The 27,753-nt window shown below is 45.3% G+C and overlaps 1 protein-coding gene and 1 long non-coding RNA gene across 11 annotated transcripts in view; one reads left to right on the forward strand and one right to left on the reverse strand.

Moving 5' to 3' along the window:
- The window catches only part of LOC139273795 (zinc finger protein 229-like), a 78,221-nt gene that overhangs the window by 8,695 nt on the left and 41,773 nt on the right, over positions 1-27,753 (forward strand). For 2 of the 10 annotated variants that reach the window (XR_011595352.1, XR_011595358.1), the window contains exons 3-6: positions 949-1,183; positions 10,106-10,338; positions 17,486-17,575; positions 22,981-23,137. Coding sequence is in view for 1 of the 10 variants with exons in the window: in XM_070890893.1 (XP_070746994.1) it covers positions 2,268-2,975 (708 nt within the window). In the remaining 9 variants the exon portion in view is untranslated. Of the gene's footprint in view, positions 1-948; positions 1,184-1,912; positions 2,976-10,105; positions 10,339-16,998; positions 17,111-17,485; positions 17,576-22,948; positions 23,138-27,753 lie in introns of all 10 variants that reach the window. The other 8 variants (XR_011595353.1, XR_011595357.1, XR_011595360.1 and 5 more) reach the window with 8 other exon arrangements.
- LOC139273818 (uncharacterized) overlaps positions 4,826-27,753 on the reverse strand; it is a 40,101-nt gene continuing 17,173 nt past the window's right edge. Inside the window, exon 3 of the long non-coding RNA XR_011595389.1 lies at positions 4,826-6,271. This is a non-coding gene — a long non-coding RNA (uncharacterized lncRNA). The remainder of the gene's footprint in view (positions 6,272-27,753) is intronic.

Raw genomic sequence — 27,753 nt, forward strand, 5'->3', positions numbered from 1 at the left:
TGAAGAACATCCATTAACCACTACTCTCTGTTTTCTGCCCTTTACCCAACTTCCTCTCCACGCGGCCCCACTCCCTTTAATACCATGAGCCTTAATTTGATCAACAAGCCTCCTGTCCGGCACCTTATCAAACACCTTTTGACAATCCATCTACACAACATCCACTGCATTTCCTTTCTCACTGCACTGTGTTATTTCCTGCAATAATCCCTGCTGTCTGTCCTGAATCAATCCATTTCATTACCAAATGTTGCGACGTTTACTTCTGTAACCAGAATCCCCCGCGCAGGGGTAAAGTGCTCTATCAATGACACCAGGAGCCCAGACGTGGGACCGGGCTGTGCTCTCAGCAGGCGCAGTGCCAGTGGTGGAGGTTATCTGAGGCGGAAGAGATGCTCCGTGAGTTGGTAGAAGCTTGTGAGCTCAGCGGAGGAATTGGACCCCTGGGTGGGCTGGGCAGCTTCATAAACACCTGGTGTAGGCTTCAGACCCCGAATACGAGCCCGCAGACCCCATGTTTAATCCGCGGTGATAGACCCGACCACTCGGGGTAACTAGCCGAATTCTTAGACATAATCAGGGCGTCTGCGCGCGGTCATCTTGTTACAGGAGCAGAGGGCGGGCGGGGCTTTAGGGTCCCAGTGACCAGGAGAGAAAATAATTTCCTAATTTATTCTCAGTCTGCACACTAGGGATGTAGAACTGAACCCAACCAGAGAAGAGGGAGTGAGAAAACTGCAGATGGAAGAAAGAAATGATGGAGGTGGTGCGATGAGTTTGGATTTCAGCACAGGGTGGAGGGAGAGTCCGTGGGGTGGGAATTTACAGCTTTGGGGGAACAAGAGAGAAAAGAATGTTCCATTGGGCCCAAGTTTGCCCCCCGGAGGTGCGCCAACTTTTTAGAACAGAAACGGCGCCTATTATTTACCTTTTGTATTCTCCCTGCAGTCCGATTGATCCAAGCCCTTGGCGCAGCGCAGCAGAACGCGTGGGGGGCAGAGCCAGGTCCCGGCGTTGAAAACAGTGCTGGGACTTCTGCACATGCACTCTAGAGTGTGCACACATGTGCAGTAGCTCCTTGCAGCCCGAATCTCTGCAGGCTGTGTGGGAGGGGCCTGAAGCACGCCGCCCCTAGCCCTGGCCGAATGGGCTCCCTCATCGGCAGCTCGCTGAGTTCCCTAAGGTAGGACTTCTATTTTTTATTTGTTATTTATTGACTGATTGCTTATTCCTTTGGTCTTGGTGCTTTAGATGCAGGGTTCCTTCTATTTTTTATTTGTTAATTAATTGCTTATTATTTTTTGTGCTTTGTAAATCTTGGTGCAAAGTGCAGGTCCTCTTAGCTTCCTTGTATTTTTTATTTGTTATTGAATGCTTATTATTGTGCTTTATTTAGTGCTTGGTGCTTTAAATGTACTGTTTTGTTGAGTGCTTACTGCTTTAAATGTACTTATGCTTTTTTAATGTTGTTGTGAAGGTGTTTAGTGCTTTTCAAAATCCTCTCTCTTCCCACGCCCCCCGCCCCCCTCCATCTCTGGCTACCTGCGCTGATTTCTTAAATCTCCGCAAGGTTTTTCTGAGCGTACAAAAGTGGCCACATACGCTAGACTAAATTAGTTTGGAGTAACTTTTCGCTGGCTAAACTTGTTTGAATGGCCAAAACAGACGTAAGTGGCTGGTAACACCCACTTTTGAAAAAAAAACTGAACTAAAAAGAAACTGAACTAACTCACTTAAACTGGAGCAAAGTAATTGGGGAGAATTGCGATTTTTAAGATACTCCAAAAAAAATAGTTGCTCCAAAAAAATAGGAGCAACGCCTGGGGAAACTGGGCCCATAGAAACTAGGATTGTCTGTCCTCAATTTCTATCCTGCACTTCCAGTGCTGACTTTTGTAAACTCCTTTTACAGGATATTAGAAAAGGAGGATTTACAGACGGGAAACTCGAACCAATCATATCAAGATCTGACAGAGTCATTCGATTCACCTGAATATCATCGTCCTTTGAATGTGGAAGGAGAAACATTTCTCTGTTCTGTCTGTGGGAAAAGATTTCAAACATTAGTGTGACTGCAAAAGCACCGAGACACACATACCCGAGTGAGAGTGTTCCAGTGTACTGACTGTGGAAAGAGCTTTAACCAGTTACACAGCCTGAAAAAACATCGCACCATTCACAGTGGGGAGAAACTGTAAACGTGTTGTGTGTGTGGACGAGGCTTCAACTGATCATCCAACCTGGAGAGACACAAGGACACCCGAACCATGGAGAAACCGTGGGAATGTGGGGACTGTGGGAAGGGATTCAATTGTCCCTCTGCGCTGGAAATTCATCGACGCCGTCACAATGGAGAGAGGCCATTCACCTGCCCCATGTGTGGGAAGGGATTCATTCGTTCATCCAACCTGTTGGTACACCAGCGAATTCACACTGGGGAGAAGCCATTCAACTGTCCTGTGTGTGGGAAGGGATTCGCTTATTCAACCAGCCTGCTGGCACATGAGCGAATTCACACTGGGGAGAAACCATTCACCTGCTCTGTGTGTGGGAAGGGATTCACTCATTCATCCAACCTCACTGAACACCAGCGTGTTCACACTGGGGAGAAGCCGTTTACTTGCCCCGTGTGTGGGAAGGGCTTCACTCAGTCAACCAACCTGCGGACACACCAACGCACTCACACTGAGGAGAGGCCGTTCACCTGCTCCGAGTGTGGGAAGGGATTCACTCGATCATCTGACCTGCTGACACATCTACGCATTCACACCGGGGAGAGACCGTTCATCTGCTCTGAATGTGGGAAGGGATTCACTCAATCATTCAACCTGCTGACACACCAGCGAGCTCACACTGGGGAGAGGCCATTCATCTGCTCTGAATGTGGGAAGGCTTTCACTCGATCATCCCACCTGCTGGAACACCAGCGAGCTCACACTGGGGAGAGGCCATTCATCTGCTCTGAATGTGGGAAGGCTTTCACTCGATCATCCCACCTGCTGGAACACCAACACATTCACACTGGGGAGAGGCCGTTCACCTGCTCTGAGTGTGGGAAGGGATTCACTCGGTCATCTGACCTGCTGAAACACCAGCGAGTTCACAAGTGACTGCAGCGGTTGGACTCTGCTGTTATTGTTGCCGTTAATCACATCCAGGACTGAGCCATGTTTACTCGGACCGTTGGGGTTTGTTGCCGCTGGTGTAATTAATCCCTATAACTGGGCTGGAGTTTAATTTTCTGGATATCATAGAATCATAGAATGGTCACAGCACAGAAGGAGGCCTTTCGGACCGTCGAGCCCGGGCCTGCTCTCTGCAAGTCCCACTCCCCACCCTTTCCCTGTAGCCCTGCAAATGTTTTATTTCAGGTACTTATCAATTCCCTTTTTGAAAGCCACGATTGAATCTGCCTCCACCACCCTTTCAGGCCGTGCATTCCAGATCCTAACCACTCGCTGCTTAAAGAAAAGTTTTTTCTCATGTCGCCTTTGGTTCTTTTGCCGATCACCTTGAATCTGTGTCCTCTGGTTCTCGACCCTTCCGCCAATGGGAATATTTTCTCTACTCTGTCCAGACCCCTCGTGATTTTAGAGCACCTCTATCAAATCTCCTCTCAATCTTATTTGTTCGAAGAAGAACAACCCCAGCTTCACCAGTCTATCCATGTAACTGAAGTCCCTCATCCCTGGAATCGTTCTTGTAAATCTTTTCTGCACTCTCTGTCAAACAACTGTCAAATAAATCAGCTTTGTTTCCTACATACAGTGAGTCGATTCCTTGATTTCTCCAAGAGGAGACTAATTGATGTCCTGTTATCGACTGTTTCATTTTTGAGCCTTTTCTCCGTTGTTAAAGGAAGACTTGTATTTATAAAATGCTTTTCACGGCCTCTGTTTTAATGATGTTGGTTGAGGGATAAATGTTAGCCAGGACACCGGAGAGATCTCTTTTCTTCGAAATAGCATCATGGAATCTTTTACACCCACTTGAGAGGTCAGATGGTTCTGATTCTTTTTTTTAAAATTCGTTCATGGGATGTAGACGTCGCTGGTAAGGCCAGCATTTATTGCCCATCCATAATTGCCCTTGAGAAGATGGTGGGGAGCCACCTACTTGAACTGCTGCAGTCTATCTGGTGATGGTACTCCCACAGTACTGTTAGGGAGGGAGTTCCAGGATTTTGACTCAGCGGCAATGAAGGAACGGCGATATGCTTCCAGATCAGGATGGTGTGTGACTTGGAGGGGAACGTGGAGGTGGTGGTGTTCCCATGCGCCTGCTGCCCTTGTAGGTGGTAGAGGTTGTGGGTTTGGGAGATGCTGCCGAAAAAGCCTTGGCGTGTTGCTGCAGTGTATCTTGTACATGGTAAACACTGCAGCCACGGTACGTTGATGATGGAGGGAGTGAATGTTTAAGGTGGTGGATGGGGTGCCAATCAAACGGGCTGCTTTGTCCTGGATGGTGTCGAGCTTCTTGAGTGTTGTTGGAGCTGCACTCATCCAGGCAAGTGGAGAGAATTCCATCACACTCCAGACTTGTGCCTTGTGGATAGTGAAAAGACTTTGGGGAGTCAGGAAGTCAGACATTCTCCATAGAATACCCAGCCTCTGACCTGCTCTTGTTACCATAGTATCTATGTGGCTGGTCCAGTTACGTTTCTGGTCAATGGTAACCCTGAGGATGTTGATGGTAGGGAATTCGGCTATGGTAATGCCATTGAATATTATGGGGCAGTGGTGTCTCGCTTGTTGGAGATAGTCATTGCCTGGCACTTTTGTGTCGCAAATGTTACGTGCCGGTTATCAACCTGTTAATTTCTGGATTCTTTTACTTCAATCTGGTTCAGTAAAATTACTGAGTCGAATACCTCTTGTGCTTTGAACAAAGCAGTCTTTATTACCGGCCAGTAAGACCTATCAGACAGAAGATATACTCTCTGGATAGAGCGTACACACTCCCTACGGATAGGTGAAGTTACATCGTAAAGCGTTAACAGTTATACAGTTTTGAAATCAGATAACAAAATACAAATGGATTGACAGTCTAACTCAGCCACTCATTAGTCAATCTATATGAGATGTTCTTCTTGAAAGCTCAAGTATTGCCTCTAAATGTTTCAATCTAATGGTGTGACTATTTACTGAGACCTTGCAATTCTGCAGATGTATTTCATGTTACAATTATATATTATTGGCAGGATTAGTGACTTGAAACCTTGAGACAGATTGTTAGCTATGCTGATGTTGCACTATTTGCAATCTGACATTCTCCCAGCTATTCTTCCATGGCTTATACATTTTCATATATCCCGTTTACTTTACTATCCTTAATTCCATATATTCCGTTCAGATATCCACATCCCCCCTTTTATCATTCTATGATAACATTTAGGATCATTCTATGAGTATTGCATTGTTGAGTAGTTCTCTAGTTTGTTGGATCATAACCCGGGAACCCTTGACCACAAGAGGGTCTGCTAACCTTGTCATTGCTTTACAGCAGAGGTTAAGGCAACCAACAATCAAACAGCAGGTAATTATTATGATGAGAACAATTGCCCCATGTATTAGATAGGATCTCCAAGATCCACCCAGAAACCAATCAAACCTGCTAAGTTCTTTTGCTGGTGTGGATAACTTTTTCACCTCCCTCCTTATGTGATCGGCAAGGTGGGTTATGTTTTCTGAACTATCAGGAATGTAAGTGCAACATTCAGATCCTATCAGGGCACACGTTCCCCCTTTCTCAGCTAACAGGTAATCGAGGGCCATTCGGTTTTGTAATGCTACGGTCCTTATCGCTACCATCTCAGCTGTGATGCCCTCCAGAGCCTCAGCAGTGCGGTTAGCTACCTGTTCCAATATCGTTTCTTTGAATCCATCTAACAGTCTCAGTTAGGGTCAGGGGAACGGTGCGCAAAGGAATTCCCCCTTTAGAATGTATAGGGATATGTGAACACACCCAACATCTAGTGAAGTGCCCTTTTTCCGCATAAACGTAAGACATATACAAAAAGGTGTTTACATGGAGCTCTCGACTTTGTCTTCCTTCCCGTGCACCAAAACTGTCATATATCAACACTATTATGCAGACAGTAGCATACAGACACAGTCTCATCTTATAAATAGTCCAATTATTTAGCTGATAAAAAGAGTTCTGTTTTCACGTTTCCCTTCAGGTCTCCGTCAGTGTATTTGGCTGTCTGACAGGTAAGAGTTCAAACTGATCCTCCTTCAACTGCCTTGTTCAGCTATAGGGAGGAGGAGATCTGGAACAGAAACAGGAATTAGACTAACCAGCAAGATTTGTTTAAATGGTGATGAGCTTGCAGTGGTGCAGGTGAACCCAGGCACTTTTCCCCTCAACCTTGGCTGCAGTGGGGGTAGTGAGTGACACCTAAAAAGGCCCCTCCTATTGTGGCTCTAATCCCTTCCGAATCCATACTTCCCTGGTGCCACGAGGGACAATTCGGGTAAAACTGGGAGGTCGAGGTGAGCATCTTGAACCTGGTTGTGAACTAGTCGCAGAGCCTGAGTCAGAGAAAGAACATAGGTGGTCATCAGTCTAGCTGAGATCTCATATCTAGGAACAATTTCCCTCATTAACACCTTAACAACAGTCTGAGTCTTATTGTCCAGGTTAGGGTAGGCTTCAATCCATCTGCTAAACACATCTACTATTACTAACACATATCTGTAACACTGAACTTTTTGCAACTCAATGTAGTCCAACTGAAATGTCTCAAAGGGACCTTCGGGTAGGGGCGTTTTACCCCAATCACAGGGGACTCCCTTCCCTGGATTATGTTGCTGGCCAACCAGGCAACGACTACTGATGTTCTGGGTGAGCGCCTGGAGTTTAGGGTGCCACCACTGCAGCCAAAGGGGGGATGTTTGCTATGTCTTTCACAACTTGGACTGGTAGGTTGACTAGAAGATTTACGGGACTGTTTGTGATGTTGAGATATAGTTCTGCCCTTTCGAGTGTGAGATCTGGTCCTTTCGGCTGTATTGCTTGTAAACTGGGGATCCGAATCGCTATCAGAGGATGAGGAGTCAGTTTGGGTTTGTTGCTTTGGTGATATGTGGTTGTTCCTAACTCTTTTTACCGGAGTGTTAGGTGGAGGGTGTTGGGAAGAGGACTGGAGCAAGAGGCCAGGAGGTGCGGGAGGCGCCGTTGGGCGCTGAGTCAGTGGCCACTCATCAATTTCATCATCAGCCTTGGTTAACACAAAGCCAGCCATTTTAACTTGTAGTTGATCAATACCTTTCTCAGAGGTCCCAGAGGATCTCTTAGCAAGTTTCTTGTGCGCACATTCATTCTTTTTTTTTTTTAAAGACGTCTACAGTCTTAACATGTGTTCCCTCTGTCAATGCAAGTCCTAATTTAATAGCATTTGTTTGCCAACTCGATAGAAGTGATGCATCTTTTAATTTCTGACAATAATGTCGCCAGGTTGCAATAAAAAAAAATTTTTATCCCCTTTTCCTCGTCCCCTTCTCCAAATTAATCCCTGTGCTTTTTTTTTACCTCTACGCTTCTAGTGTCACTTAGAGGCCACTAGTCATCCCCTAATAATTTGTTCAGGGCTCCTGATAATTTTCTAAAGTCTTCAGCTCTTTCAGGGAATTCCTCACATAGCTTTTGTAGCGGATTATCCGCATCCGTGGTTTTATCTAACTGATTACCCATTTTCACACTGCCCCTCGTATTACTGTGTCGCTACGCGTTCGTGTCGTCGTGCAATTTAAACAAACTTACAAATAGACACAGACTTTACAGAACTAACACGGACTTTAACTAACTCCAAATAACCAAACTTTACTAATGCTAACACTTACCCGCATCGCCGCACGGTCCGCGTCGCCGCACGATCTCAATACTAAACTACCACGTCGCCTCGCAGTTCACGTCGCCGCGCAATCCGCGTTGCCTCGCAGTTCACGTCGCCGCGCAATCCGCGTCGACCCGTGGCTCGCGTCGCCGCGCGAGTTAAGATACTTTAACTTTAAAAGGTAAACAAGGACTTCTAACACTTACCCGCATTACCGCATGATCCGCATCGCCGCATGATCTACAAAATAGACAAAGACTTCTAACACTTACCCGCATTACCGCATCCGCATCGCCGCATGATACTTAAAACCTTACTTAAAACTCTAAACACTTTAAGACTTACAGACTTACTGCCATTAGCACTGACTTTCGCGATTCGCGTTGCTGCGCCTCTGCGTCACTACGCGTTGGCGTCACTGCGCGTTTACGTCACCGCGCGTCTACGTCACTGCGCGTTGACGTCACTGCGCGTTCGCTTCACTGCGCGTTTGCGTCACTGCGCGTTCGCTTCGGCCCTTCTCTCGGCCGCGCGTTCGCGTCGGCCCTACCTTCCGAGTTGCTGCGGGGTTTTTTTTTTAATTCAATCAGAGCCTAGACGGGCCAAGTGATATTCAAGGTCCCTTCGTCGTACCTGAGTTGAACACCTATCCTCTATTTAAATCCCCATTTTATTCCCTGTGAGCCTAATTTTCTAATTTTGATTTCTTATGAGCCTCAATTAATTTCTTTTAGTCTCCAAATTTCCCTATCCTTTCGCGTTACTGCGAAGTTTAAATCCAATCAGTCAATGAAAGCCCTAATTTAATGGAGTTTTTCTGCCAATTGGACAGGAGTGATTTTATATTTTTCATAATTTAAAATCTCAGAACATTTTTTTTTTCTTTCAGCACCTATTTAGTACGTTACTTTTTTTTTTATAACTAGAGAGAAGTCTGGCACGTAGGCTGTGGACTGCTTTTCGTTATCTCAATTGTTCCAGCCTCAAGGTCGTGTTATTTAATATAATTTTTTTTTTAAATCCTTTTGAATCCATCTCAGTTGTTTTGCTGTGCCTTCTCTGAATGTTTGCTTTCAACAAGTTTTTCTTTTTTTTTAACCTCCGGGACCATGTAATTTTTTCTTTTTTTAACAAATCTATCCTTTGGGCATCCGAATATACGTAATTCAATAAGGTTCACACTCTTAAACTTCCCACATACAGGACAACACTACGAAGGGTTAAAACAAACTTTCATTCTGTTTGAGATAAAACAAACCACAACTCCCCGGCTTTTTTTTTACAGTAAAAGTCACAGAAGCATTTCTCATTTAAACAGACATTCACAAGAGTCTCTTTTCTTTCCTATTAATTTTTTTTTTGGATCCATGATTGATCATCTATCCCTATCTAGCTCTAACTATCTTTCCAAGTCGCCGCTTGGTTTGCGTCATCGCACAATTTCCCTATCTCTATCCCTATTCTAAGTTTGAAAGGTATTCACCAGATTGTCCTGGATCTCGTTCAGACACTACCTGAGAACCAGCGAGTGGCTAAACTTTCCTCAGACTTTTGAAACCGGGGGAAACTGGAGCAGTATTGAAATCATACTCACTCCAGTGGCCATTTTCCCCTCGTCTCGTCCAAGGCTAGTCTGGCTCTTAATTCGCAAGTTTTCGGCAGTTGTCCGTTGAGATCCCACTTCTGACACCAAATGTTAATTTCTGGATTCTTTTACTTCAATCTGGTTCAGTAAAATTACTGAGTCGAATACCTCTTGTGCTTTGAACAAAGCAGTCTTTATTACCGGCCAGTAAGACCTATCAGACAGAAGATATACTCTCTGGATAGAGCGTACACACTCCCTACGGATAGGTGAAGTTACATCGTAAAGCGTTAACAGTTATACAGTTTTGAAATCAGATAACAAAATACAAATGGATTGACAGTCTAACTCAGCCACTCATTAGTCAATCTATATGAGATGTTCTTCTTGAAAGCTCAAGTATTGCCTCTAAATGTTTCAATCTAATGGTGTGACTATTTACTGAGACCTTGCAATTCTGCAGATGTATTTCATGTTACAATTATATATTATTGGCAGGATTAGTGACTTGAAACCTTGAGACAGATTGTTAGCTATGCTGATGTTGCACTATTTGCAATCTGACATTCTCCCAGCTATTCTTCCATGGCTTATACATTTTCATATATCCCGTTTACTTTACTATCCTTAATTCCATATATTCCGTTCAGATATCCACAAACCCAAGCCTGAATGTTTTCCAGGTCTTGCTGTATGTGGGCATGGACTGCTCCATTATCTGGGTCGTTGCGAATGGAACTGAACACTGTGTAGTCACCAGCGAACAGCCTCACTTCTGACCTTATGATGGAAGGAATGTCATTGATGAAGCAACTGAAGATGTTTGGGCCTAGGACACTGCCCTGAGGAACTCCTGCAGCGATGTCCTGGGGCTGTGATGATTGACCTCCAATCAAGACAACCATCTTCCTTTGTGGTAGGTATGATTCCACCCAGTGGAGAGTTTTCCCCCTGATTCCCAGTGACTTCAGTTTTACTAGAGCTCCTTGATGCCATACTCGGTCAAATGCTGTCTTGATGGTGAGGGCAGTCCCTCTCACCTCACACCCGGAATTCAGCTCTTTTGTCCATGTTTGGACCAAGGCTGTGATGAGATCTGGAGCCGAGTGGTCCTGGCGGAAGCCAAACTGGGTATCGGTGAGCAAGTGCCACTTGATAGCACTGTTGGCGACACCTTCCATCACTTTGCTGATGATTGAGAGTAGACTGATGGGGCGGTAATTGGCCGGATTGGATTTGTTGCTTTTTGTGGACAGGACATACCTGGGCAGTTTTCCACATTGTCGCATAGATGCCAGTGTTGTAGCTGTACTAGAACAGCTTGGCTACAGGCGCGGCTAGTTCTGGAGCACAAGTCTTCAGCACAACAGCTGGTATGTTGTCGGAGCCCATAGCCTTTGCTGTATCCAATGCATTCAGCCGTTTGTGATTTGAATTGGCTGAAGACTGGCTTCTGTGATGGTGGAGACCTTAGGAGGAGGCCGATATGGATCATCCTCTCGACACTTCTGACTGAAGATGGTTGTAAACACCAGCCTTGCCTTCTCAGAAGATCAAGATGTAGAATCAGTTTGGGTGGAGATAAGAAATCACTGGTGGGAGTAGTCTATAGGCCCCCTAACAGTGACTACACTGTAGGACAGCGTATAAATCAACAAAAAATGGAGGCTTGTAAGAAATACTGCAATAATCATGGGCGATTTTAATCTTCATTTTGATTGGACAAATTAAATTGGCAAAGATAGCCTTGAGGAAGAGTTGATAGAATGTATTCAGGATGTTTTCTTTGAACAATACAATGTGGAACTAAGCAGGAAGCAGACTATTTTAGATCTGGTAATGTGTAATGTGACTGGATTAATTAATGATCTCATCGTAAAGGATCCTCTTGGGAAGAGTGATCATAACATGGTATAATTTCAAATTTGATTTGAGGCTGAGAAACTTGGGTCTCAGACTAGTGCCCTGAACTTAAATAAAGGCAATTACAAAGGAAGGGTAAGACGGTAGATAAGCAGTGGCAAACATTTAAGGAGATATTTTATTACTCTCAGCAAAGATGTATTCCAGTGAGAAAGAAAGACTCTGAAGAAGGATGAACCAGCCATGGCTAACTAAGAAGTAAAGGGTGGTATCAAATTGAAAACAAAGGCATACAATGTTGCAAAGATTAGTGGAAGGCCAGAAGATTGGGAACTTTTTAGAAAAGAGCAAAAGACAACAAAGAAAGAAAAAAGGGAAAGGAGATAGATTGAGAGTAAACTAGCAAGAAATATAAAAAGAGACAGTAAGAGATTCTACAGGTATATAAAAAGGAAGAGAGTAGCTAAGTTGGTCCCATAGAGAATGAGACTAGGGAATTAATAATGGGAAACAGGGAAATAGCAAAAAATGTGAACAAATATTTTGTATCGGTCTTCACTGCAGAAGACACTAAAAGCATCCCAGTAATGGATAATCAAGGGGCTATGGGGAGGGGACAAGGTGGACAAGTCCCCTGGACCTAATGGCCTGCATCCTATGGTATTAAAAGAAGTGGCTACAGAGATGGTGGCTGCATTTGTTGTAATCTGCCAAAAATCCCTGGATCCTGGAGAGGTCCCAGCGAATTGGAAAACAGCAAATGTAATTCCCCTATTTAAGAAAGGAGGGAGACAGAAAGCAGGAAACTGGTAGCCTAACATCAGTCATTGGGAAAATGCTGGAGTCCATTATGGAGGAAGTAGCAGCAGGACATTTAGAAAATCATGATACAGTCAAGCCGAGTCAGCATGGTTTTATGAAAGGGAAATCATGTTTGACAAATTTGTTGGTGTTCTTTGAGGATGTAATGAGCAGAGTGAATAAAGGGGAACCAGTAGATGCAGAGGAATTAAAGGAAATGATTATTAGTAAGAAAATAGTGCTGGAGAAACTAATGGGACTGAAGCAGATAAATCCCCAGGGCCTGATGATCTGCATCCCAGAGTATTAAAAGAGGTAGCCATGGAAATAGTAGATGCATTGGTTGTCATCTTCCAAAATCGTATAGATTATGGAACAGTTCCAGCAGATTGGAGGGTGGCAAATGTAACCCCACTATTTAAAAAAGGAGGGAGAGAGAAAACGGGGAACTACAGACCGGTTAGCCGAACATCAGTAGTAGGGAAAATGCTAGAGTCTATTATAAAGGATGTGATAACGGCACACTTGGATAATATCAGCGGGATTAAACAAAGTCACCATGGATTATGAAAGGAAAATCATGTTTGACAAACCTACTGGAGTTTTTTGAAAATGTAACTGATAGAATAGATAAGGGAGAATCAGTGGATGTAGTGTATTTGGATTTTCAGAAGGCCTTTGATAAAGTTCCACATAAGAGGTTAGTGTGCAAAATTAAAGCACATAAGATTGGGGGTAATGTATTGGCATGGATTGGAAATTGGTTAACTGACAAGAAACAGAGAGTAGGAATAAACGGGTCTTTTTTGGGGTGGCGGGCAGTGATTAGTGGCGTATGACAGGGATCAGTGCTTGGGCCCCAGCTATTCACAATATATATAAATGATTTGGATGAGGGAACCAAATGTAATATTTCCAAGTTTGCTGATGACACAAAACTAGGTGGGATTGTGAGTTGTAAAGGAGACTGTATCCCCGCCCAGTAATTTTGACACTCACCCAGAGTTTCATATATCTCATATTAAAAGTTATAAAATATTTAATAATTCCCATATTCCTACAGCGACTACACCCCAAAAGTATTTCATTGGCTTTGAGAAGATCGGTGGTCGTGAAAGACACTATATAAATCCAAATTTTTCTTTCCATTAATTAAATAGCTGAAATAATTTCCCAACCAAACTGTCCACACTCCCATCCACAGATCACTGCTCTCTCTGTGAGGCGGTGGGTGACTCTTAGAAGAGCCTTTATGTTGTGCTTGGGGAAAGAGTCGAGTTTTTCATCCGCCGAATCCATAGAGAGTGCGGCCCTGCCGTTTCAGAGCGTACACCACATCCATGGCAGTGACCGTCTTGCGTTTGGCGTGCTCAGTGTAGGTGACCGCATCCCTGATCACATTCTCCAGGAAAACCTTCAGCACCCCGCGGGTCTCCTCGTAGATCAGTCCCAAGATCCGCTCGACACCGCCACGGCGAGCCAGGCGGAGGATGGCTGGTTTGGTGATGCCCTGGATGTTATCACGGAGCACTTTACGGTGCCGCTTAGCTCCACCTTAACCCAGTCCTTTGCCTCCTTTACCTGGACCAGACATGATGATTCTTCACTCAAACTGCCGCTGAATGAGAAGCGAACTGCTTCCAGCTCCTTTTATAGAGCCGGAGCCGACCTGACTGAGAGCGCAGAGTGAGAGAGGGGACAGAGTGAGAGATTAAACACAGAGCGGGAAGAGAGGAGACAGAGTTAAGGTTTACAGACAGAGCAGAGAGTGGCCCCTGATCTTCCAGCTCCGCCTCCAGCTTTCTGCAGCTACCAATTTCAAACCATTTTCCGACAATAGAACCGAAACACAGCGCTCCGCACAAACCCTTACAGACTCTGAATTCATCTTCAAGGCTTCCAGGAACCAGAAGCTTTTAAATATGATCCCGTTACAATTGACAATTACGAATATTTCCGCCTATATCGTCCGTTCGCTGTCAATCTCAGACCGTGTTCCATCTCCCCACACTTCCCCTCACAGACGGGTTCAGCAATTTACAAATGCCTTATTCCAGCTGATTTGGAGAATGTGGTGTTTTGGGTTTGAGTTGTGAGGCGGGGTATCTCCGCCAGTATCACTGTCTCACAGATTCTCCCCCTGAATCTGTGAAATGACAATGACCAGGAACTGAGACTGGAGCCGAACACATCCCCAGTTACAGTGAGGCCCGGGCCGGACATCTCATGCCAGGGACTGTGGCTCTCGTATTGCACTGTTCAGCCATCTAAGGACTCCTTTTAAGAGTGGAAGCAAGTCTTCCTCAATTCCGAGGGACTGCCGATGATGATCCCTCGAAATTGAGGAATACTTGCTTCCACTCTGAAAGTGAGTTCTTAGGTGACTGAACAGTCCAATACGGGAATTACAGTCTCTCACAGGTGGGACAGACAGTCGTTGAAGGAAAGGGTGGGTGGGATTGGTTTGCCGCACGCTCCTTCTGTTGCCTGCGCTTGGTTTCTGCATGCTCTCGGCGATGAGACTTGAGATGCTCAGCGCCCTCCTGGATGCACTTCCTCCACTTTGGGCTAACTTTGGTCAGGGACTCCGAGGTATCAGTGGGGATGTTGCACTTTATCAAGGAGGCTTTGAAGGTGTCCTTGAAATGTTTCCTCTGCCCACCTTGGGCTCGCTTGCCGTGTAGGAATTCCGAGTAGAGCGCTTGCTTTGGGAGTCTTGTGTCAGGCATGCAAACAATGTGGCCCGCCCAACGGAGCTGGTCGAGTGTGGTCAGTGCTTCGATGCTGGGGATGTTGGCCTGATTGAGGATGCTAATGTTGGTGCATCTGTCCTCCCAGGGGATTTGCAGGATCTTGCGGAGACATCGTTGGTGGTATTTCTCCAGCGATTTCCATTGAGATCCATGGCGAGCCCCTGGACAACTTGGACCACTTTCCATACTTGGGAGCCTATTATCAGCAAGGGCAGACATCAACGACGAGATTCAATGCCACCTCCAGTGCGCCAGCGCAGCCTTTGGCCGCCTGAGAAAAAGAGTGTTCAAAGATCAAGCCCTCAAATCTGCCACCAAGCTCATGGTCAACAGGGCAGTAGTGCTACCCGCCCTCCTGTGTGGCTCAGAGACGTGGACCATATAACAGTAGACACACACTATCACTCACACAATGTTCACATCTGCACATTCACAACACAAACTGTCCCAGATTTACAGCTCCCAGCACAGGGTTTCCTCTCTGCTCGGCCTGTGCTGCCGATTCTCGGGGTTAGTTGTAGTTTCCCAGCTCAGTAAGTGTTAAACACTCTGGGGCCAGCGCTCCTCAGTGTCTGTTCCCCAGATTCAGGGGCAGAAGCCAATCACAGCAGTGGCTGGCTTAACCCATATCTGCTTAAAGTTATATTGTTCACATGCAGAAATATGTTTAATTTATCTGAAAATACAAATTATGTACTCTCCAGCCTCTCTTTGTCTCTCTGTCCTCCGAAACTGAGGGACATTTAACAGTAACTGATGACCTATCCATCCCATACTCATCACCCAGAGATTGCTATCAGAGAGCGGCAGAGATAGACACCCTAAACACGCGAACTGTGTCTCCATATTATGCTCAATACTACTATCACACATTCATGTACCGCACCAGCGGAAAATAGAGAGAGACAGGCAAATATCAGTCTTACATATTGTATTGATGCCTCCATCTTACGCTCAGTAACAGTGCCACACTGTCATGTATAGCACCAGGGAGAGAATAGAAATAGTATCAGGGTTGTACTTCCAACAGTGTTTCCACAACACGCTAAATAACAGTATCCCGCCTTCGCAAACAGTACAAGAGAAGTGGGATAGCAACAGAGGGAGAGAGGGGCGGGGCGGGGCGGGGAACAGCAGAGTGCTGAGAGAGAGACAGGGGAGTGCAAGGCAGGGCGGTGAGACACAGAAACATGCACAGTATCAGTTCCAGACTGACCAGTGAGGTCCGGTTTTATCCTGAAAGATCCCATTGGAAAGACAGAAGATGCAGTCCCCTCTCTCACTGATATTGTACCACAGACAGACACATTATTAATCTCACACTGCGGGACAGTGTCAGAGAGTGAGAGAAACAAGGTCCCACGTTCAACCCTTGCTTGCCTGTTGTACTCTCTGTAATCTTGCAGCTCAGGGCCGTTCAGTATTACTCTCAGTGACCGAGTGTTTCACTCTGATTAAATTAATCTGGGACAGTTTCTGTCAGATATTAACTCCTGCATAGTCCCAGCAAACACTCCTACTCCCCCGTCCCTCCAATGTTTCTGCAGGATTGCTTTGTGAAGACGGGCTCACGAAGAGAAAAACACTCTGCATGGAATGATCCCAAATTGAGCATCTCAAAGGGGCAAGGTCCTCAGCTTGAAACATTCTCTGTCCTTGCCCCCCAGGCCCAGTTCCTTTGCTCAGATTCTGATAAAAGTAAATCGGGAAAAGTTCACTTTGATTTTTAAAGGCTGAATTATTGCAGCGAGCTGCGCATGCAGGGATAAGTCCCGCCCCCTGTGTCAATTTCCAGTGAGCAGAAGAGCACATGCGCCCTCCCCTCCCCCAGCCCTGCCTGTGAGCGCCATTCACTCAGTGAGCGGAAGAAGATGGTTTAAACAGCCGGGCCCCGGGGTAAGGCAGTGAGCAGCAGCCTCCTTACAGCAGCACATCGCTTTGGGAGTGTGTCCGCAGATGGGCTCAGAGATCGGCACTGAGTCTGGGGGGAGTCGGGGTCTGTGTAACAGGCAGAGTCGAGCAAGAACTGGTCTCAGTGCGTGGGGGAAGGGAGAGGCTATTCTCGGGCTGTGTGTGGACAGCGTGTGTCCCGGGTAAGGGAGACAGAATGGGAAGGATCTGTTGTTTACAATCATTGTTGCTTTCTCCCTCCAAACCAGTAGTGAACGTTCCTGCTTCAGTTCCAGTCTCACCATGTTTGTTGTCATTGGGCAGTGGAAGCAGAGCCGGACACTGAGGATTTATACAAGGAGCATCTATTGCAGGCACCGGGTGAGAAATGTGAAGGACATGTTTTAAACAGCGGCTTTGTTTTTGGTTGAACGGTTAGTGCCCTGGGAGAGGGGAGTAGCAATCTGAGCTGTGTAAAAGTCCGTGCTCCATCGGGTCATCCCATTCCTGAAGCAGGGCAGGGGTTGGGTTGTGTCTGGATGTCAGTAAATTGCTGTAAATCTGCCCAACACACTTGGTGTGCAGAAGCCGAGTGCTGCAGTACTGCAGTGGAGTCAGACACTGACACTGTTTGTATCGCTGGCTTCCCTTTGTGAATGTTCATAATGAATATTAATTGAACGATTACATTCATCACTTTAGTCTTTTCTACTTCTCCTGTTCTTGAATGATCAGAGATACCTTTTCTTCCTACAGGCAAGGAATTGAAGGAACCGGAACAGATGTGAAGTTTCCTCCACCTGAGACATAAGGAACAGTGCAACCGGCTCCTTGTACACACAGTAGGTACGGTATTACTCAGAGGACGAAACCAGGGAATTGGTGATGGGGTACATGGAGATGGCAGAAACTCTGACCAAATATTTTGTATCAGTCTTTACGGTAGAGGATACTCAAAATATCCCAACAGTGAATAGTCAAGGAAATTATGGGGGGGGCGAAGGTGGGGGGGACATATAACAATCACTCAGGAGGTGGTAAATGCCCTGGACCCGATGGCTTGCATCCTAGGGTCTTAAGAGAAGTAGCGGCAGGGATAGTGTATGCATTGATTGTAATTTACCAAAATTCCCTGGATTCTGGGGAGGTCCCAGCAGATTGGAAAACTGCAAATGTAACACCCCTTTTCAAAAAAGGAGGCAGACAAAAAGCAGGAAAATATAGACCAGTTAGCCTAACATCTGTGGTTGGGAAAAAGTTGGAGTCCATTATTAAAGCAGTACCAGGTCATTTGGAAAAGCATAATTCAGTCAGGCAGAGTCAGCATGGATTTATGAAGGGGAAGTCATGTTTGAAAAATTTGTTGGAGTTCTTTGAGGATGTAACGAACAGGGTAGATAAAGGGAAACCAGTGGATGTGGTGTATTTGGACTTCCAGAAGGCACTTGACAAGGCGCCACATAAAGGGCTACTGCACAAGATAAAAGTTCACGGGATTGGGGGAAATATATTAGCAAGGATAGAGGATTGGCTAACTAACAGAAAACTGAAAGTCAGGATAAGTGATCATTCTCTGGTTGGCAACCAGTAACTAGTGGGGTGCCGCAGGGATCAGTGCTGGGACCCCAACTATTTACAATCTATATTAACGACTTGGAAGAAGGGACTGGATGCAACATGGCCAAGTTTGCTGATGATACAAAGATGGGAGGAAGAGCAATGTGTGAGGAGGACACAAAAGGACATAGACAGGCTATGTGAGTGGGCAAAAATTTGGCAGATGGAGTATAATGTTGGAAAGTGTGAAGTTATGCACTTTGGCAGAAAAAAATCAAAGAGCAAGTTATTATTTAAATGGGGAACAATTGCAAAGTGCTGCAGTACAGCGGGACCTCGGGGTCCTGGTGCCTGAAACACAAAAGGTTAGTGTGCAGGTACAGCAAGTGATCAGGAAGGCCAATGGAACCTTGGACTTTATTGCAAAGGGGATGGAGTATAAATGCAGGGAAGTCTTGCTACAGTTATACAGGGTAGTGGTGAGGCCATACCTGGAATACTGTGTATAATTTTGGTTTCCATATTTACGAAAGGATATACTTGCTTTGGATGCAGTTCAGAGAAGGTTCACTTGGTTGATTCCGGAGATGAGGGCGTTGACTTATGAGGAAAGGTTGAGTAGGTTTGCCTCTACTCATTGGAATTTGGGTGATCTTATCGAAACGTATAAGATTTATGAGGGGGCAGAGAGGATGGTTCCACTGATAGGGAAGACTAGAACTAGGGGGCATAATCTTAGAATAAAGGGCCGCCCATTTAAAACTGAGATGAGGAATTTCTTCTCTCAGAAGGTTCTAAATCTGCGGCATTCGCTGCCTCAGAGAGCTGTGGAAGCTGGGTCATTGAATAAATTTAAGGCAGAGATGGACAGTTACTTAACCAATAAGTAAATAAGGGGTTATGGAGAGCGGGCAGGGAAGTGCACCTGAGTCCATGATCGGATCCGCCATGATCGTTTTAAATGGCGGAGAAGGCTCGAGGGGCAGTATGGCCTACTCCTGCTCCTATTTCTTATGTTCTTATTATCAATTCCACACTCACAGACAGCAGAAGTAGTCAGTCCCGCAATGATCCCAATTTCCAGATATACATTTTCAATCCAGCAATCAAACAGAGCAGGAGAGACAGAAGTTGTTAACATTTCACCATAACTCAGTACTGTTCACGGGTAGATACATCAATCCCAGTCCAAAAACACACCCATTATCAGCTGGAAAGGCACGCTGTTAATCTCAATAGTGCAGCCTTTGTGACAAATTAACTATCAGAGAGAATAGACAAATCGTATCTGAAAGGTATAGAATAAATCCATATCATATACACCAGACTGCAGACTTATCTACACATTACATACCCGTCCAAAAATCTCATGAAGATTCAGACTGAAAGATACAGAATGTATCCCACAATCACTAACAGTACCAGAGACTGAGAGATACAGAATGAATCCAACACTCACTGTACCAGAGACTGAGAGATACAGAATGAATCCCAGACTCACTCACTGTACCAGAGACTGAGATACAGAATGAATCCCAGACTCACTCACTGTACCAGAGACTGAGAGATACAGAATGAATCCCAGACTCACTCACTGTACCAGAGACTGAGAGTTACAGAATCAATACCACCTCCATAAACTGTACCAGAGACTGAGAGATATAGAATGAGCCCACATTCACAAACTATACCAGAAGCTGACAGACATTGAACGAATTCAACACTTACATTAAGTGGCAAATACCGATTAAAGCATGATTAATCCCACACTCAACTATTTACAATCTATATTAATGACTTGGATGAAGGGACCGATTGCAATGTAGCCAAGTTTGCTGATGATACAAAGGTGGGTGGGAAAGCAAGTTGTGAGGAGTACACACAAAATCTGCAAAGGGATATAGACAGGCTAAGTGAGTGGGCAAAAATTTGGCAGATGGAGTATAATGTGGAAAGATGTGAGGTTATCCATTTTGGCAGAAAAAATAGAAAAGCAAATTATAATTTAAATGGAGAAAAATTGCAAAGTGCTACAGTACAGAAAGACCTGGGGATCCTTGTGCATGAAACACAAAAGTTAGTATGCAGGAACAGCAAGTAATCAGGAAGGCAAATGGAATGTTGGCATTTTTTGCAAGGGGGATAGAGTATAAAAGCAGAGAATTCCTGCTACAACTGCACAGGGTATTGGTGAGGCCACACCTGGAGTACTGCGTACAGTTTTGGTCTCCATATTTAAGGAAGGATATACTTGCAATGGAGGCAGTTCAGAGAAGGTTCACTAGGTTGATTCTGGAGCTGAGGGGGTTGACTTATGAAAATAGGTTGAGTAGGTTGGGCCTGTACTCATTGGAGTTCAGAAGGATAAGAGGTGATCTTATTGAAACTTATAAGATAATGAGGGGGCTTGAGAAGGTGGATGCAGTGAGGATATTCCACTCAAAATTTCAGAATAAGAGGCCGCCCATTTAAAACTGAGATAAGGAGGGATTTCTTCTCTGAGGGTTGTAAATCTGTGGAATTCTCTGCCCCAGATGCTGTGGAGGTTGGGTCATTGAATATATTTAAGGTGGAGATAGACAGATTTTTGAGCGATAAGGGAATAAAGGGTTGTGGGGAACTGGCAGGGAAGTGGAGCTGAGTCCATGATCAGCTAAGCCTTGATCTTATTAAATGGCAGAGCAGGCTCGAGGAGCCAAATGGCCTACTCCTGCTCCTATTTCTTATGTTGTTCTTATGTTCTTAATGTAATAATTACCAGATAAACTGTTTTTGTTATGTTGATTGATAAATATTGCCAGGACACCGGGATAACTCCCTTGCTCTTCTTCAAAATAGTGCCATGGGATCTTTTATGTCCACCAGAGATAACAGGCGGTGCCTTTGTTTAATGTCTCATCTGAAAGGCGGCATCTCCGACAGTGCGGCACTCCGTCAGTACTGCACTGGAGTGTCAGCCTAGATTTTTGTGCTCAAGTCCCTGGAGTGGTACTTCAACCCACAACCTTCTGACTCAGAGGTGAGAGTGCTACCCACTGAGCCATGGCTGAACCCTCAGCTAAGGGAAATAGGTCCTTGCTATCCATTCTATCCAGGCCCCTCATAACGTTATACACCTCAATTAGGTCTCCCTTCTAAACCTTCTACCAATAAATCTATTGACCCCTCCGTGAAGGAAAATAGGTACTTCATATCCACTCTATCTAGGCCCCTCATAATTTTATACACCTCAATGAGGTCCCCCCTCTGCCTCCTCTGTTCCAAAGAAAACAACCCCAGCCGATCCAATCTTTTCTCATAGCTAAAATTCTCCAGTCCAGGCAACATCCTCGTAAATGTTTTTACCCTCTGGTGCAATCACATCTTTCCTGTAATGTGGTGACTTGAACTGCACACAGTACTCTTGTAGCCTAAATAGTATTTTATACAGTTCAAGCATAACCTCCCTGCTCTTACATTCTATGCCGAGGCTAATAAAGTCAAGTATTGCAAATGCCTTCTTAACCACTTTATCCACCTGTGCTGCTACCTTCAGGGATCTGTGGATATGCACTCCAAAGTCCCTCTGTTCCTCTACACTTCTCAATGTCCTACCATTTAATGTGAATTCCCTTGTCTTGTTAGCCCTCCCCAAATGCATCACCTCACACTTCTCCGGATTAAGTTCCATTTGTAACTGTTCTGCCCACCTGACCAGTCCATTGATATCTTCCTGCAGCCCATTACGCTTTGCTTTCTATCCTTGAGCCAATTTTGGATCCAACTTTGCCTTGGATCCCATGGGCTTTTATTTTGGTGACCAGTATGGCATGTGGGACCTTATCAAAAGCCTTGCTAAAATAAATATACACTCCATCAAATGCACGACCTCCCATCGACCCTCCCAGTTACCTCTATGGTAGATCTATCCAGTTAGTTCCACTCCCCTGATCTTTCCCAATAGCTCTGCAAATATTGTCCCTTTAGTATTTATCCAATTCACTTTTGAAAGTTACTATTGAATCTGCGTCCACCACCCTTTCAGGCAGTGCATTCCAGATTGCAACAACTCGCTGCTTATAAAATGTTTCCTCATGTCGCCTCTGCTTCTTTTGCCAATCACCTTATTCTGTCTCCTCAGGTTACCAACCCTTCTGCCACTGGAAAAGTTTCTCCTTATTTAGTCTATTAAAACCATTCATGATTTTGAACACTGTAATGAAATCTTCTCTTAAACTTTTCTGCTCCAAGGAGAATAACTGCAGCTTCTCCGATATCTCCAAATAACTGAGGTCCCTCATCCTTGGTACCATTCTAGTAAATCTAAGGCATAGACATCCTTCTGAAAGTGTGGTGCCCACAGTTAAACACAATGTGCCAGCTGAGGCCTAACCAGTGTTTTATAAAGGTTTAGCGTAACTAAACATCAAATGCTGATATTTCTGTGATGGGGTTTAGACGGGCGAGGTTTATCCAGTCAGTTGGATGTGAGCTGAAAGAAGCACACTTGGAGCAGAGAGCCAGGGACACGCTGTGTAACCGGGCACAGACACTCTGCACAGCCCACACATCACTTGTTTCGCACTTGGTGCAAAAGGAATATATTAATTGCAACAATTCATTTGATTTGATTTTAAATAGTTTTGTTTAATCATGCTTCTGTAATTTTATTTCTTAACTCAGCTTCACGGCCTGATTTATTTTCTTCCTTTGAGATCCTCAACTTTATCTGGCAGCGTAATGTTGGCGAGTGGTGATTGATTGCCCTGGGAACCAACAGGAAGAGAGCTCAGAGGGCGGAGGGCCCAGGGAGCAGTGTGTTCTGCAACCAATCGCGGTGCTTGAGGGGTGGATCCTGAACCGGCCTGTCAGGTGAGTCAGTGTGAACCCCTGTTAAATAATTTATCTTTTAAAAATGTAATCAAGATTTCTTTTTATCAACCAAACAGTTTAACATTTGTCAGTATTTTGTTTTCCTGTAGTTCCTGTTATGAGTTTCAGACACTTCACTGTCATGTGGACCAAGTGTTTGAAGATCATTCAGTTCCCTCTTTCTATGTCACTGTTAGTTAAAGATACTGAGATTGTTTTCCCCTCATTATACATCTGCAGTAGTTAAAGTAAAATCCTTCCTGTTAGCAGTGAGTCACATTCTGCACTGGGGAGACGGCTGGTGGCATCAGCCTTTAAAATTCTCATCCTCTTGTTCAAATCCCTCCACGATCTCGTTATCTCCTCCAGCCCACCTCTTAATAGGCTGGGTTTCTTTTCTTTGGAACAGAGGAGGCTGAAACATAGAAACATAGAAAATAGGTGCAGGAGTAGGCCATTCGGCCCTTCGAGCCTGCACCACCATTCAATGAGTTCATGGCTGAACATGCAACTTTAGTACCCCATTCCTGCTTTCTCGCTATACCCCTTGATCCCCCGAGTAGTAAGGACTACATCTAACTCCTTTTTGAATATATTTAGTGAATTGGCCTCAACAACTTTCTGTGGTAGAGAATTCCACAGGTTCACCACTCTCTGGGTGAAGACGTTTCTCCTCGTCTCGGTTCTAAATGGCTTACCCCTTATCCTTAGACTGTGTCCCCTGGTTCTGGACTTCCCCAACATTGGGAACATTCTTCCTGCATCTAACGTGCCTAAACCCGTCAGAATTTTAAACGTTTCTATGAGATCCCCTCTCATTCTTCTGAACTCCAGTAATACAAGCCCAGTTGATCCAGTCTTTCTTGATATGTCAGTCCTGCCATCCCGGGAATCAGTATGGTGAACCTTCGCTGTACTCCCTCAATAGCAAGAATGTCCTTCCTCAAGTTAGGAGACCAAAACTGTACACAATACTCCAGGTGTGGCCTGACCAAGGCCCTGTACAACTGTAGTAACACCTCCCTGCCCCTGTACTCAAATCTCCTCGCTATGAAGGCCAACATGCCGTTTGCTTTTTTAACCGCCTGCTGGATCTGCATGCCAACCTTCAATGACTGATGTACCATGACACCCAGGTCTCGTTGCACCTCCCCTTTTCCTAATCTGTCACCATTCAGATAATAGTCTGTCTCTGTTTTTATCACCAAAGTGGATAACCTCACATTTATCCACATTATACTTCATCTGCTATGCATTTGCCCACTCACCTAACCTATCCAAGTCACTCTGCAGCCTCATAGCATCCTCCTCGCAGCTCACACTGCCACCCAACTTAGTGTCATCCGCAAATTTTGGGATACTACATTTAATCCCCTCGTCTAAATCATTAATGTACAATGTAAACAGCTGGGGCCCCAGCACAGAACCTTGCGGTACCCCACTAGTCACTGCCCGCCATTCTGAAAAGTACCCATTTACTCCTACTCTTTGCTTCTTGTCTGCCAACCAGTTCTCAATCCATGTCAGCACACTACCCCCAACCCCATGTGCTTTAACTTTGCACATTAATCTCTTGTGTGGGACTTTGTCGAAAGCCTTCTGAAAGTCCAAATACACCACATCAACTGGTTATCCCTTGTCCACTTTACTGGAAACATCCCCACAAGATTTGTCAAGCATGAGTTCTCTTTCACAAATCCATGCTGACTTGGACCTATCATGTCACCTCTTTCCAAATGCGTTGCTATGACATCCTTAATAATTGATTCCATTATTTTACCCACTACCGATGTCAGGCTGACCGGTCTATAATTCCCTGTTTTCTCTCTCCCTCCTTTTTTAAAAAGTGGGGTTACATTGGCTACCCTCTACTCCATAGGAACTGATCCAGAGTCTATGGAATGTTGGAAAATGACTGTCATGCATCCGCTATTTCCAAGGCCACCTCCTTAAGTACTCTGGGATGCAGTCCATCAGGCCCTGGGGATTTATCGGCCTTCAATCCCATCAATTTCCCCAACACAATTTCCTGACTAATAAGGATTTCCCTCAGTTCCTCCTTCTTACTAGACCCTCTGACCCCTTTTATATCCGGAAGGTTGTTTGTGTCCTCCTTAGTGAATACCGAACCAAAGTACTTGTTCAATTGGTCTGCCATTTCTTTGTTCCACGTTGTGACTTCCCCTGATTCTGACTGCAGGGGACCTACATTTGTCTTTACTAACCTTTTTCTCTTTACATATCTATAGAACTTTTGCAGTCCGTCTTAATGTTCCCTGCAAGCTTCCTCTCGTACCCTATTTTCCCTGCCCTAATCAAACCCTTTGTCCTCCTCTGCTGAGTTCTAAATTTCTCCCAGCCCCCGGGTTCGCTGCTATTTCTGGCCAATTTGTATGCCACTTCCTTGGCTTTAATACTATCCCTGATTTCCCTTGATAGCCACGGTTGAGCCACCTTCCCTTTTTTATTTTTACGCCAGACATGGATGTACAATTGTTATAGTTCATCCATGCGGTCTCTAAATGTCTGCCATTGCCCATCCACAGTCAACCCCTTAAGTATCATTCGCCAATCTATCCTAGCCAATTCACGCCTCATACCTTCAAAGTTACCCTTCTTTAAGTTCTGGACCATGGTCTCTGAATTAACTGTTTCAATCTCCATCCTAATGTAGAATTCCACCATATTATGGTCACTCTTCCCCAAGGGGCCTCGCACAACGAGATTGCTAATTAATCCTCCCTCATTACACAACACCCAGTCTAAGATGGCCTCACCCCTAGTTAGTTCCTCGACATATTGGTCTAGAAAACCATCCCTTATGGAGCCTGTGCGGGGAGGCAGAGGGAAGTGGAGGGGAGATGGGGGCAGGGGATGCGGGTAAGAGTGGTGGAGGTGGGGGGGGGCGGAGAAACCCAGGGCAGGGGACGGGAGGGGCCACTTTGCAGCGGAGGTCTGGGGGGGGGGGCGAAGTGTGTTGGAAGCGGCGGGCTTGGGGGCTCTGTGCCTCGGTGCGGGGAGTGTTCCCGGTGTTGGTTGGGTCCGGAGCCGGGGTGGGGCTCACGGTCTTGGGATGGTGGTGGGCTGTTTGGGGATGGGATGGGGAGAGACTTCTTCACTTGGGGAGTTGTTGGCCTGTGGGGTTCCCTGCCGCGGAGAGTTGTTGATGCCAGTTCATTGGATGTGTTCGGGAGGGAGTTGGATGTGGTCCTTGCGGCTGGGGGGGTCGGGGGGTGTGGGGGGGGCGGATGCTGGGGTGGGTGATCAGCCATGATCTTGTTGAATGGATGTGCAGGCTCGAAGGGCCGAATGGCCTACTCCTGCACCTATTTTCTATGTTTCTATTATGCACTCCAGGAAATCCTCTCCACCGTATTGCTTCCAGTTTGGGTAGCCCAATCTGTATGCATATTAAAGTCACCCATGATAACTGCTGCACCTTTATTGCATGCACCCCTAATTTCCTGTTTGATGCCCTCCCCAACATCACTACTAATGTTTGGAGATCTGTACACAACTCCCACTAACCTTTTTTGCCCTTTGGTGTTCTGCAGCTCTACCCATATAGATTCCATATCATCCAAGCTAATGTCTTTCCTAACTATTACATTAATCTCCTCTTTAACCAGCAATGCTACCCCACCTCCTTTTCCTTTTATTCTATCCTTCCTGAATGTTGAATACCCTTGGATGTTGAGTTCCCAGCCCTGATCATCCTGGAGCCACGTCTCTGTAATCCCAATCACATCATATCTGTTAACATCTATTTGCCCAGTTAATTCATACACCTTATTACGGATACTCCTTGCATTAAGACACAAAGCCTTCAGGCTTGCTTTTTTAACACCCTTTGTCCTTTTAGAATTATGATGTATTGTGGCCCTTTTTGTTTTTTGCCTTTGTTTACTCGGCCTTCCACTATTGCTTTTTACCTTTCCACCATCTGTTTCTGACTCCATATTACTTCGCCTTATCTCGCTGCATCCCTCTGACATATTAGTTTAAACACTCCCGAACTGCATTAGCAAATGTTACCCCCTGGACATCAGTTCCAGTCCTGCCCAAGTGCAGACCGTCCCTTTTCTACAGGTCCCACTTCCCCCAAAACTGGTTCCAATGTCCCAGGAATTTGAATCCCTCCCTCTTGCACCACTGCTCAAGCCACGTATTTAAAGGAGACCTTAATGAGGTGTATAAAATTATGAGGGGCCTAGATAGTGTGGATTTGAAGGACATAGAAACATAGAAAATAGGTGCAGGAGTAGGCCATTTGGCATTTCGAGCCTGCACCACCATTCAATATGATCATGGCTGATCATGCAACTTCAGCACCCCATTCTTGCTTTCTCTCCATATCTCTTGATCCGTTTTAGCCATAAGGGCCACCCTTTTGAATATACCTAATGAACTGGCCTCAACAACTTTCTATGGTAGAGAATTCCACAGGTTCACAATTCTGAGTGAAGAAGTTTCCCCTCATCTCGGTCCTAAATGGCTTACCCCTTATCCTTAGACTGTCACCCCTGGTTCTGGAGTTCCCCAACATCGGGAACATTCCTCCTGCATCTAACCTGTCCAATCCCGTCAGAATTTTATGTTTCTATGAGATCCCTCTC

The sequence above is a fragment of the Pristiophorus japonicus genome, chromosome 9 (genome assembly GCF_044704955.1).
Source record: "Pristiophorus japonicus isolate sPriJap1 chromosome 9, sPriJap1.hap1, whole genome shotgun sequence".
NCBI lineage: Eukaryota > Metazoa > Chordata > Chondrichthyes > Pristiophoridae > Pristiophorus > Pristiophorus japonicus.